Genomic DNA, 14,035 nt, shown 5'->3' with positions numbered 1-14,035 from the left:
CCACTGATTCAGGTTTGTTTTTCTTTTTTACAAATTTGTGCAGAGGACCTATCTGTAATGGAATCGATGAGAGCAACACAAGAGAGGAAATAAGATAGGCCATGAATAGCCTGTGTACAGAAAGGCGTGTATTCAACATAGATTTTCACAATTACACAGTGAGACAAGACAAGGTGGCTGCCTCACAACAGTTCTTTTAGACATGGCCATAGAACCTTTTCAACTGCATTTTCATTTTCTGCCACATGACTGCTCATTCCGTGCCACAATTAAAATTAAAAAGCAAAAGACATTCAAGACCCAATTCAAGCTACTAAAGCAAACAGTCACCAAAATTCAATCTGAATTGTCAAATTTCCAAATCAGTCTGAAGCTGCATTTTTTTGACACATAAATAAAATTAGAAATAAAATCAATCATCCATACGGCATCATTCATTTTCTTCCATTGGTTGCACATTCTACGACAAAACCACTTCAGAATCTGAGCATCTCAGCTGGGAATGCTGAGGAACCTAATAAAGCCACACACTAATGCAGCAATTAACTGCTCTGGGATGAATAAAACAAAGCTTTTTGGTGTGTACAACTAGAATGAAGATAAATATATGAACTAAGGGAGGAAGTGAGAGCGTCTCCACTCATAAGCAGGTGCGTTCAACTTATAACATATTTAACTGTTGTGTCTGCGTTGCTATTTACTGACCACATTGTGCCTTCATGTCGACTACACTGTAATATTCGTGTGTTCACCCACATATGGTATACATGCAAAGGTTCTCTCACCAATAGGCACCCAGTGACAGCCACTCATTCAGCCTTGGGAGTTTGTGTGAAGTCGCATGGTTTTGCCAGAACTTAAATGTTACCTCAATGTTTAGTGTTTATTAACAAACTAGGCTAGTTTTAGCTGCTTTAATAAGTTAAATGCTTCAACGATTTACCTTAGTGATCACCTGAAACCAGAAATGATTCATTTGCACAGTGGACACACACCCCGTGTTTGTTGTAGTTTAATGGAGCATTTTATGTGAGGGAGCCATTTGCCAGCATTACATTGTTATAAATTTGAAATGACAAACATTTAACACATTTCAGTTGTGAGGCAGCTCGAATGCTTCAATCGATTGGCGCGCCAATATTGTTAATTATGCAGGATCGTGATCGGTTGATTCCTTTTTTGGCAGCTGATCCCATATACCAATCCTACCTACTACAGCTCTCCACCGCACACACATTGCAGCGACGCACAAACCAGGTTTAAAAGCTGAAACAAGTCCTTTATTAAAGCGCAAACAGATGGACTTAATCACAAAAAAACACGTCATAGCACTGCGCTCCCAGTGAGTGGAGTGAGAACTCAGTTTCAGAGGACAGCAATATACAAGTCAAACAAACCGAACTAAGTCATTGAGGGACCTCAGTCATCTCTTTCAACATAGCAAATATAAGACACTTCAAACTCGCCACTCCTCTTCAGGCAACGCTTAAAGCCGGCAAAGCTAATGCTAGCGGTAGCGGAAGTAGAGACCAATACTACAGACTACTGCAGACCGGCGAGAAGCACAAAGTTGCAACAATGAAACTCTTAGAATTCATGGTTTTAGACAACAGGACTTTTTCTGTCATTGAGGACCAAGTCATCTCATCCAATTGTCACTCTCATGGCATAATATGTTGATGTTGGGAAAGTGGACTTCTGCGTCCTTTATCTGCCAAATGCAGTCTTCAGCATTGCATGTTGATGCATAGGCGTTTTAATGGAGTAAAAGTGGAGGACCATCACGTACATGAGTGCAGGCTTTTAGCTCGGGGGGGATCATTAGTGCCTGTATAATGCCCTACTCGTAGTGACATCACAGTTTCCATGAAAAAAAGTGTTTCTGCCCACTAATTTTGCAGAATCTGATTGAAATCTATCTATCTATCTATCTATCTATCTATCTATCTATCTATATATATATATATATATATATATATATATATATATATATATATAAATAAACATGTCAACGTTCAGAAAACCATCACAGATACGCAAGTGACACAACTGAATGCTTATCTTGCATAAATATAAAGAAGATGAACAAAACTGTACAGCATGTAGTAAGGGATCATTTAGGCTGGTGACTCTGGTTCTTTTACCAGAGTCACCAGCCTCTTCATTCTCCAATGCATATATAAGCATGCAGCAGGGTTAGGGTTAGGCTAGCCCCAACCCCAAATAGCTTTTGTTTTTTCAAAATATAACAGCTACAACATATAACAGCTTGGGACTAGCAGGGCTAAAGTCAAAATGTGGCATGAAATGTTATCAAGAACACCATCAAAGACAGCAAGCTGCTTCTGTCTTTTACTTTGATCTCAGAAGAAAACATGGAAAGTACATTTGCCCTGATGTCAATCCACCATTAGTAAAACGTCTGAGTGAATCCTCTATTCTGTCGACAGGAAATGGGGCGAGAAACTGAAACTTCAGAGGAAACATGATGTGGTGGGTGTGCCAGCAAAATCTAGAGTCTGAACTCAGATGAATGAACTATCACAAATATTTTGTTCATTTATTATTGATAAATAAGCATTGCCTTTACAATGCACTAACTGCGAAACATACAAGATGACTGTACAGTGCATGCTGATTTATGGCCCACAGTATAAGCTATTGGATTCTATTGGTTTGAGCCATTTGGACTCATTTGGTAACACCTTCTTTAAGGTGCTGTTTACACAAAGACGGAACCGACCGAATCTGTCTGTTTTGTGTGTAATGCAGTGTTTGTTTACAGGGTAACGGGCACTTGCCAACTGAATCCGACAATGTTTTAAAACAGGGACCAGAATGGGAACTTTGGCAGACGATTGCTGGCTTCCTCACCGCGCAAACACTCTTCCTTCTTCTATTAACACTGCATTTAAAACTACAACAATGAACAAAAGCCCTCCAGACTCTCTCCACTGCTTTGTTTTGGTGTCAGCTTTCACATGGTGGAGTCATGGTCTCATCACTGTGTGGGGAAAAAAACAGAGGGCGTCAGCTGATAAACCGTCATTAGACTTCCAAACGCAAATGCCTCTCTGTCTCACATCATGGACCCCAGGAAGGAGCACACCCTTGTTGACTCTACAACCAATAAACCTTTAGATATTGTAGAAACAAATTGCACTTGAGTACTTACCAAAAACTGATTAGGATTTATAAGAATTAGCAACTCCATGGAAAAGCTGGAGACCAGTGAGAAATGCAATGTGTGAAAGTACAGCATGCAAGCATCACTGTCAGTGTAACATCAAAATTCAAGAGTGCAAACCACTGGCAAATCTTTCAATCAAGTTCCTGCCTGACAGTTCACACTTCTAAATTTGCCTGTGCACATATATACAGCCCTACATGTTGCAAAGAGGAATTGATTCTGCAAAACCCACACATTGCCTTTGCCAAGACATCCTGTCTTCCTCCCTGCAAAGCCACGACATTACGTTTATCACCGAGGCAATGCTGAAGCACAAGGTCCAGAAACAGCATTTGTGTTTTCACTGAACAGTAGAACATGGGTTTCAAGAATCATTAAAGACTTTTAAATACATCCCCCCTCGGTACAAATGCACAGTTTACAATACTGTACATAATGCAGAATTGACACAATCCACCCTTAAAGTTCCCTAAAGATTCCTCCAGTGTTTTCTCCCCAATTGTACAGGTATTGCAGGCCAATTATAAACAGATTACCATTGATCCCAGATCCATACAGATCGTTTTTGGTCATAAATGTTTAACATTTACAATTGTCAGCCCTGAACAGTTTTATAGCCGGTCACACATCCCAGTAGGGCTGAGCAATTCATTGTTTTTCTGGTCGATGTTGATTATCAGCCATCATCCTGTTTATTGATTGGACTCATCCCATCCTCAAAAAAAAAAAAAAAAAAGAGAGAGAGACAGAGATTCCAGTGTTCTGAATCCAGCAGATGATGATGAAGACTAAGTGTGGCATTTCAAAATGTTGCGTGTGAATACTGCGGTCGAAGGAGTGAGATTACATTTAGTTGAATGCATTTATTCAACTAAACAACAACAACAAACAGGCTGCACAACAAATATTTTTAGGCACATGAAGAGGCATCACCCAAATGATTATGGTGCAGACATGGAGATTCAACTCTTCTCAGCTTGCTCTTGCTTTTTCGTTTTTTTAATGTAAAAAATATATATATTAAAATAACTCCACTTTCATTCGTCCTCTGCTTTAAAAAAAAGGTGTTTTAAACAATGTTTTAAAAAAATGAGAATAATAAATATCGAACGATATGAAAACATATATTGTGATACTCTTTTTATGCCATATCACTTAGCTCAACACTCCAGACACAAGGATTCTCTTCCTATATGAATTACAAAAATCAGGTGTTCACCATCCAAGGTCGGGAACAACTGAAAACGGAACAAAAACAGCCCAATTACTGTTATCTGTGCACCTCCCTCTGAGCATATGGCAGCTCCAAAAGACTGCAAATTCAACAGCCTTTATCAGAACCATGGCATTTAAGAATCGCAAATATACGTTCCTCCTCCTCACAGACAAAAAGACAAATCTTCATCTTTCAAGACCATACTTGGGAGCAGTTAAAGAGTCGCTCAGTGAATTCCATTGGCAGCTCTGTTTAGAAGATCTCATGAACAGGGTTTGTGATGTCAAGAGGCTTGACTATCAGAACAGATCACGCAGGGGTAACGGTTTATGCTGACATGTTTTTCTAACTCAATTTCTTAAGGATGTATCAATACAGACACCAGAATTGGTATTCGCCTACTTAATAAGTGCATCACAGATTTTTATAGGGCTGTCACACAAGTGAGGGTGGCCACACTGTCCTCATGTTCTCATGGAATATACACCACCTGATGCACAGCGCAGTGACGGACCGCCAGGCTAGTTAGGTACAGTTTTATCACATTTTCAACATGAGCCTCACTCAAAACCAACCATACTGCTCATTACTCCCCAGACAAGCCAAACCTAGATACTAGTAAATTGTCAGGAAAAGGAGTGAACGCTTGCTGTTGTAAATGTTGAATAATAGTTCAAAGTTTAGACCATCCATCAATTATCAACTCAGCTTCACGTCTTATACAGTTCTCACAATGGCTGGATAAAGAAAATTGCAATTTTACCTTCCCCCTTTAGTGTTGAATGGAGAGAGCCACATGCGACCAAATCTAAGAAGCGTAAAGATCACCCGGAGATCTTACAATCACGATCATAGTTTAACATTTAGTTTTCACAAAATAAACCTTCCTCACTGCATTAGTGGTTACTGAGACTCTGAGCCAGAGTTTGTTTGTTGGATTAAGCATTGTGCATGAGAGATTTAGTTCCACAAACAGTGCACGTATTCCTGTCATTTAGTTATAAAGATACTGTGATGCTTCCACTTTGTATCATTAAATGTGATCATTCAAGATTTCTTGCCAGGAGGAGCTTCTCATTCTCTGCTTGGACAAATGTGTGGTGTGCTGCATTGAAATCTCACCCGAGAGATGACAGATTTTTTTTCATCTTCACATGTGAGGTCTCAGTCAGTTGGGAAAAAAATGCTTAACAGCCGCTCAGTTTAAATGCTGATAAAACAGGAGAGGATCAAGTCAACCCACCAAAGTGCTTACAGGTTTACCTCAACAAAACTCACCAAACCTTCCCAGCACTGGTTCATTTCACATAACTGTGCTACACTCTGCTAAATGACAGATGTAGTTTCCCTGCTGAAAACAGTGTTTGGGACGGGCTGGGACAAGCCTGGTGTAGCTGCATGGAGAAAGAGCTGGCCCAGTGGTGCGAGGTATGCAAGTCAAATGAAAGATATGCCTTTTGAGAACAGGGTTCAGAACAGGTTTTTCCTCTCCTGTTAAATCAACATTTAGGCTGACAATATGGCACCTATACATAATGAAAGATCTATTATTACTATAAAAAAAACTGAACTGACTATATATATTTTAATTGTAAAATCATATGTTAAGTTGCAACTGTGGGAGACCATTTAATGACGTTCATGCAGTCATACTGTAAGAGTTGACAAACTAAATAAAGAACTGACAGTGGGATAAAAATAGAAGGAGACTTTTGTTCTGTCTGACTCTGACAACAATTTCAACCAAGCACATCTTGGACCATTATGGGACAGCAGCGTGTTTCCATCCTTTAAAATGAAAATAAATATCTTCACAAACTAGATCTAATCTATGCACCCACTCAACTGCCACATGTGGCATATTAAAAAGAGCCTTAGCATGAGTGTAATTTTGACAAACATCGACAAAACACAATCAGCTCTTCTAAAATTTCTATATCTTGTCCAGCTAAAACAGAGTACACCTGGAGTTGGGCAACATGGCAAAATATACATCACACATATAACACATAACTTGTCTTATCAGGGTTTTCCTGCCAGGCCAGGATTTCCCCCGCCCCCCAACAGGTACGGAATGGATCATCAAAAATCAAACAAAGAAGTAATAGAGGACGTTTTGACATTATTGAATTGATGACAATAAAACACATGGGTTTAATGTGTCACTTCTGAACTTTCAGAGGTACAGAAGTGACGTGGTCAGTGAGTTATTATGATGAATCAGTTTGGATTTTCCAGTTAAAAACACACCAGAAACCACTATCATAATGCCCACCTCCAGGATGAATGTAACTTTCCACTTGTTTCAATGTTCACACTTTGTTTTATCATGCCTGATCACATGAGATTTCATTTAAAAAAGAAAGGGGAAAAAAAACATGTTTCTTTCCATGCCCAATTCTGAAGGCATGGTAGCATTCATTTTGGCGAGCAGGGATTAGTTAATGTGCTCATTTCTACGACATATCGCTCCTGAGACAACAGAATGGACACATAATATTTTTGAAACAGCACACTTTAGTGTAGTGATAATTACAATTGAGAAAATGTCCACAATACAGTGGTGCCTCGGTTCTCGACCACAATCCGTTCCAGACGGCCGTTCGAGAAGCAATTTGTTCGAAATCTGAATCGATTTTTCCCAATACAATTAATGGAAAAAGAAACAATGCGTTCCAAGCCTTAAAATAGGCTTTTGTAGGAGTGAATGTAGAGTGTCTGCTGCAGGTGCGCTGTTCCTCTATGTGTGTGGCCGCTGCATGTGGGAGGGGTTGCCGAGTGAGTGACGTCTCTCCAGAAGTGAAGAGGTGCCCGGTGCGTGTCCAGCTCTGAATGTGCGCTTCTGTGCAGTTTGGCTGTGACAAAGTCATAAACCAAGTCACGCTCTGTCCCAGACTCGCCTCATCCCTGTCCCAGCTCCAGCCCACAACAGGACATCAAACCCTGGAGTGTGCGCTCCAGCCTCGGAGGAGAGCGAGCACCTCCCCTGTGACACTCTACCACGGTGCAGTGCGGAGACAGGAAAGGTTTCACACCTCAATATGAAGAAAAAACAGTCAGTAAATGTAGCTAACGGGACACGTCTACATACAGAGGCTGCGTTATACACAATAACTAAGTGCGTTGTGGGTCAGCTGATCGGTCCGCACACGTTATGTTTTGTTCCAGCTTTTTTCGGGGGCGTTCGAGTTCTGGATTTTCGTTTGAAATCTGAATTTGAATTTTTGTTCGAACTCCGATTTGTTTGAATTCCAGGACGTTCGAAAACCGAGGTACCACTGTACTTGATCATGAACGATTAAACGCCCAGTCCTACTACAACCAGCATACACCCCTCACTGGCCAACACGACTACAAAGGGCTGACCTTCATCTCTCTGAGAACTACTGACAGTGGCATGCATCATTGAACTTGAGGTATCAAGTTGGTGGTCCCAATCCAGCAAGCAGGAAAGCAGATTTAAACAACAAAAAAGAGTGTGCTGTGTAGATCACATATTAGAATACATGTGAAAATGAAAAGTACGAGGTCATAATAGCTACAGGTATTACAAATTCAATGGTTAAAACCGTTATCCATTGTTATTTGTGTAAAGTAGTTCTGTATTGCGGCATTAAAAAAAATGACATTCAGCTCAGTCATAACAACGTGACCACCAATCTAATATGGTTCCACGTCTGTACAAACTGAAGACTTGAAGAATATTCTATTTTTAAATTCTTCCGCAATCTCCAATCACGCTGAAGTCAGTCATCCAGCACAAGATTATTGCCAAACGCTTTTAAGGAAGTGGCCCACTTCTACTTCAGCATTTGTTTAACCACAGCTTCCTGGATTATATCTATAGAACCTGATTTAAGCATTCAAGATGACGGGATTATTGATGGGTTCAATCCACCTATTTTTATTTGAATTTTCACAGATGATGAAATTCATCATCAAAAACGTTTTTGGAGGTGGTGGCTTTTTGGCATGTCAATAAGAAGAAACAACTTTTAGCCTAGGAAACAGCATTTGCAGATAAACAATGACATCACGGAACATCTGCCTCAGATGCCTTCCCAAAAGCCATCGCTACAAATTATAAAGCACATTTGGCAACAATTGATCAGGTTATTGTCAATATCAATACAAAATCCTCCACTGTCATTATAAGCACCAAATGATTGTGACAGAGAAGCCAGTTACAAACACAAGTAGAATATAACAAGCAAGCGTTTATTTAAATTCAGGCCGATTATTTCCTGTGTATTGATCATTGATACCTTGCGCAAGAAGCAGGTGACCAATTTGTCAAGCTCAATTGCTTATTTTAGCTCACAAGCTTTGTGTGCGTATGAGTCTTCTTATTTGTTGCTAGAGCATTACAGTGCCTACAGTCTTGTCATAGGACCGACATAATTTTTGTCATAACTTCCACCGATCGGTTCCAGCAGACCCGTGAAGACGGCAAAAACGGCTTCATTTTGATGGAGTACTATTTTGAACTTAATTTGCTAAAAAAAAATGTAAACATTCAGATGGAAACCTAACTTATGCATCACATTAGATCACACATTAGATTGAAAGACTCGAAGACGACATCCAAAATGAAACCAGGACTGAGCCTAAACAACCAGAACACACCTGAAAACAAAACCTCAAAATTCATATAATGTTCTGCAAAGACTAATAGTATTCGCTTATAGTAACGCTTACATTCAACACTCAGGAGAATGTCCAAGGGATGTCCTGATCCCGTCACATGATCGGAAACTGGGGCCCATCTCGGCAGAGAACACTAACCAGCAATTCGGTCAAAGAGACGGATCAGGCTGAAACTGAATGAGACGTTGAAAAATAAAGAGAGAATGAGAGCAGACAGTAAAACCAGCCACAGTCTGTGCCCAGAAACCTGAGATTTTACCTTCTTCTGGAGCCACAGTATGAGTCACCTTTACTACTCCACTGCTTTGCAGAAACAATGCTCTCAGAGTTCTGTCAATACAGCTGTCTACAAAAACAATGCAGTTGCGTTTGTCTTTTTTTCTTATTAATGCATTGCTGACGTATTAGCTCAGTACTTATCTCAGACTCTCTATAAACAAGTCTCAAATCCAAGAAAGCCATTCACAACAGCCTTCAAAATCACAAAAATTCAATAAAACTTTACTGAGTGTTACAAGGTGCTACATCCTTGAAAGAGTAGAGACAGTTATTGACAGCATAGCTCACAAACAACAAGTGCATCATTGAGATTCAGGCAGCACTAATCGTGTTTATCTCAAATGGCAGAAGCAGTGGTTCACTGAGCCACACAGAAGTGATGCATTCATACAACTCAGCACAAATCCTACAAACAGAGAATTCCAGATGCTTTTGGCTGGGAGGGCATCTGGGCGTCTGCAAAAAAATTGGGCGTCCATTTACTCGTGTTTTGCAGACGCCCAGATGCCCTCCTAGCTAAAAGCCTGCAGAATACAGACAGTGATCAAGAGCAGCACCAAGATATCACATTTTCATGATCCCATCCCATGACATGTCCTGAAAATTCAATCCAAATCCGTCCATATCTTTTTGCTCTACTTTACCTCATTAAGAAATAAACACACAATACAAGATGTTGAAGATACTGTAACTTCCACCGTGGTGGAGGCAATAAGACATCAGAACATTATTGAACCTCAGGGTCCTTAAGGAACCTTCACTTAAGTATCTGTGATACCCAACCGTCATTTAGATTGTGAATCAAAGCAGTCATCGAAAGTGTTTACTTTGGTCTTTGATTCATTTGTCTCTGCATATTTACACAATGTAAAACGGTTAGCAAACAATTGATTTCATTGATTTAAAAAGGTAGCAGCTAAGGAACTCAAGAGCTGATTCACAATTAAATTGAATTTAGCAATGTATTTTAAGGACAGGTACATTGTTAATTAGTAGGTATGAATTTCACTGGCCCATATCGTTTTTCTCCAACAGCTGGATGGTTGTGGTCGCTCAAATTTGGAGGTACTCTTTGTACATAACTGCATGTTCATGAAGGTCAAGGGTGAAAAACAAGCATGTACCAATTAGTTACTCAAGAATATAAGCAAAAAGCCAGTCATTTTTCTTGAATATCTTATGCATGTTTACATATTTCAGAACAGATGCAGAATAGGCCTAAAATTCTAACTCGGCACAATTCAAGAAAACGTTAAAATCAAAAATCAAATCAAATGCGGGCCGCATGTGACCTCGGCAGCACTTTTAAGTCTTTTCTGTTACAGACAAAACCAATGTTACTCTTTAGTGTAAGTTGATCTATATTACTTTCTTTTTTCTTTAACGTTAACAAGGATGCAAGGTTATGCAGAGGTGTACTTATGATAATTGAATAGACAAATTATACTATTTACAGAGGTGGCGGAGAGTCGGGGGACGTGAAACATTTACTTCTACCTGGGGGGTGCAACAAAAATAATTGAGAAGCGCTGCACTAGACAAGGACAGAGTTTGTATAATGATTTCAAGAATAGAATATGACTAAATGATCATTTATTCACATTATTTCTAATATTTCTTCAAAGTAAAGTAAACTGCTAAGTGACATGAAATACATTGGGAATAGCAGACACACGTCTCAATTTAACCCCTAAATAAAGCTGGCAGAGCAGTCTGTCAGACACGAGTGGGTTCTAACAGAGACGCTAGTAAATATTACTATTATATTTACACATAAACAAATGATGATGTTGGAAACTCCACTAATCAGTTTTATCATAAAACAGTTTCAAGAGAGACGTGTGTCCAACACATGGAATAGAATGAAAATGTATTTATCCTGATAATTATTATTATCGCCGGAATTACAAAACAGATCTTTTTTTTGTTCATATCAGCCATCCGTATCTTCTACTGTTTATTTTTGTTTCTTACTGTGTGTAAACTTATGATTATCATCACCTTCTCAAGAGTATTCCCCTCACTCAAAGGAGCTAAACCACTAGAGGCCGGTGGCGCTGACATCTCATTTGATGAAGGCTCTGGAAAGACTCATCCTCGCCCACCGGCGCCCACTGGTGAGCTCCTCGATGGACCCGCAGTTTGCCTACCAGGCTGGCATCTGTGTGGAGGACGCCATCATCTACCTCCTCCTCTCATCCCTCTCTCACCTGGAGAAGGCTGGGATCACTGTGAGGATTATGTTCTTTGAGTCCTCCAGTGCTTTCAACACCATCTAGCTGACTTGGGGGAACAAGCTGAGTCATGCTGGTGTGGACCACCACCTCACAAGCTGGATACTGGACTACCTGACCAATCGAGCCCAGAATGTGAGGACTGGGGATTGTGAGTGAGACACACTGCTTTGCAGCACAGGGTACAGTCCTGGCTCCTTTCTTCTTTAACCTCTACACCGCTGACTTTGCCCATATGATGGATTATTATTTATAACTATATACTTATAACTAAGTATATTTTATTTATTTATTTTGTTGCTAGCACTTCCATCTTGCAGCAAGAAGGTTGGGGTTCGTGGCCTTTCTGCATGTAGTTTGCATGTTCTCCCCACATAGGGTCTCAAGTTCCCTCCCACAATCCAAAAGCTCTACACTCTACTGCCCCTTGGTCTGTGGGTGTGTGTGTGAGTGTGTGTGTGTGGGGGCTTGTTTATTCCATGGGACCTCTTGCCAGTCCCCACAGGTCCAAACATCAATTTGGTGATGAAAACTTCAAAATAACTGGGTCATTATAATTAGGTTTAAGTTTGCTTCAGAGTCCTGGTTAAGGTTAGCCATTTGTTTTGGTTGGTTAGGTTTAGGGTGAGAGGCTGGGGAAAGCAATATGGCAATGAGAAACTTCACAATGTTAACTGATGTATGTATGTATGTACAGGGGTTGGACAAAATAATGGAAACACCTAAAAGATTTAAAAGCTTTAAGGTGGTTCCATCATTTTGTCCAACCCCTGTGTGTATGTATATATGTATGTACATGATTATATATTACGGGTATTCATTTATTTCACTGAAGATTTGCCTCACTTTGTTACGTATGCTGCCGATGCTTTGATGGACGTCATTGATGTTTGTGGCTCACCTTTAAGGTCTTAGGTATGTGTCAGTGTCTTTGTTGTCAACAGCTGCTGTGGCACGTTGATTTTCTAATACAGGCCCTCTTACGTATCTCATTCAGTTAAGTTTGAGCAAATACTGTCAGATCTTTCGATCTTTTTTTTCAACACACTGCTTCCCCAGAACATATGCCTGTTTAAATTCATGACAAGAGTGAGAAAAGACTGAATTCGACACGAGTTGCTGATGCAAATGAAAAACAATGTCCTCATTTGCTGTGGTAAGGACGGAGTTTAGGATACACTTGGTTCCAGAAATATGCTTTTGTTACCTGCTGAAGAGGAGTCGTCATGGTCGGAGCTGAGGTAGCCATCACTTCTGCGGTCCGGGGTGCTGCACCCGGAGCTTCGGGACGCTCTGCGGTGAATCAGCGGGAGTGACGGAGACAACCGTCCGTCGTCACCGGAGTCCAACTCCCTGCTGTGGCGAAAAGGCCGCCGGATGTTCTGGTTGATGCTGTGAGGTCTTTGACTATCTCTGCCGGTGGTCGGAGCCAACAAGTTATTCTTCACAAAATTCTCATTGAGCTCCACATCCTCATATTCCCTGTCGCTACTTTCTTCATTGTCGTTGCTGGGGGAGACGGCGCTCTGCGTCAGGTCCCTCCTCTGAAAGCTGGACATCCGTGGCGGGACGGGGACAGGCATTACTGTCTTCCCGCTGATCCTGCCCCGCTCCCGGTTAAAAGAAGCGCTGTACTCGCCGGTGTGCATTCCTCCAGACTCGGTCAGCCTGGTGCTCCTGCCGCCCCTCTCGTCGTCCCCTCGCTGTGGTTTCTTGGCGTTGAAGTTGACATCTTTGTCGACACAAGTCCCAGGCTCTCCCCTCCTCTGGCGGGCCATGGTGGTCTGCAGGTAGATCACCTTGAATTTCTCCTCGGCCAGCGCCTTCTGCAGCTTCTTTAGGTTGGCTTTACATTTCGCCAGCTCGGACTCGATGTCTTCCACCGAGTTTAAATCCATGTATGGGACCTCTCCGTCGGGAAATTCATTCCTCCAGTGTTTAGCGAATTCCGCCTGTTCCCACATTTTGGGCTGCTGTCGTCGGGCTTCCTGACAGAGGACGCCTTGTAATGTACAAGCTAACCGACAGTGCACTGTCCTGTGTCTCAGTCACATACATCCACCTCCCAGTCGCCTCTCCTTGACACTGAGCACGGCTGTCTCAAACTCGCTGCTGACCGGTCACCTCCTGTCTTCCCCGACACACAGCGGCTGCGTGCGTGACGACTCGAGAAAAAACTTTCGCGACTTCCTCAGTCAACCTGTGGTACCTTCAGGTGAAAATGGAAACCTGCGTGTTCGCTAGTTGTACCGAAAACTAGTGTTTTGTAAATATATGTGTATTCGCGCTTTAAGTGTAAAGTCATTCCACATTAGTAAAAAAAAAAAATGAATACATAAATTACAGTAATATAAATGAACACAATTATTTTTAATACAATTTGTCGAAGACTTAAGTTATTAGTTTTGATAACCGGTTCCAAACCAAGAGACACAGCTGAATAGCATTCAAATACCTAAGTAATTATTT

At 41.0% G+C, this 14,035-nt stretch overlaps 1 protein-coding gene across 1 annotated transcript in view; it reads right to left on the bottom strand.

Annotated features, from left to right (window-relative positions):
- abr (ABR activator of RhoGEF and GTPase) overlaps nucleotides 1-13,750 on the bottom strand; it is a 73,073-nt gene extending 59,323 nt beyond the window's left edge. Inside the window, exon 1 of the mRNA XM_053846276.1 lies at nucleotides 12,774-13,750. Within this exon, the coding sequence (XP_053702251.1) occupies nucleotides 12,774-13,530 (757 nt within the window). The 5' untranslated portion in view covers nucleotides 13,531-13,750. The remainder of the gene's footprint in view (nucleotides 1-12,773) is intronic.
- Between the last annotated feature and the right edge of the window lie 285 nt (nucleotides 13,751-14,035).

This window comes from Synchiropus splendidus, chromosome 17 (genome assembly GCF_027744825.2).
Source record: "Synchiropus splendidus isolate RoL2022-P1 chromosome 17, RoL_Sspl_1.0, whole genome shotgun sequence".
In the NCBI taxonomy this organism is placed as follows: Eukaryota; Metazoa; Chordata; class Actinopteri; order Syngnathiformes; family Callionymidae; genus Synchiropus; species Synchiropus splendidus.
The sequence above is the reverse complement of the archived record's forward strand: the minus strand, read 5'-3'. Positions and strand labels throughout refer to the sequence as shown.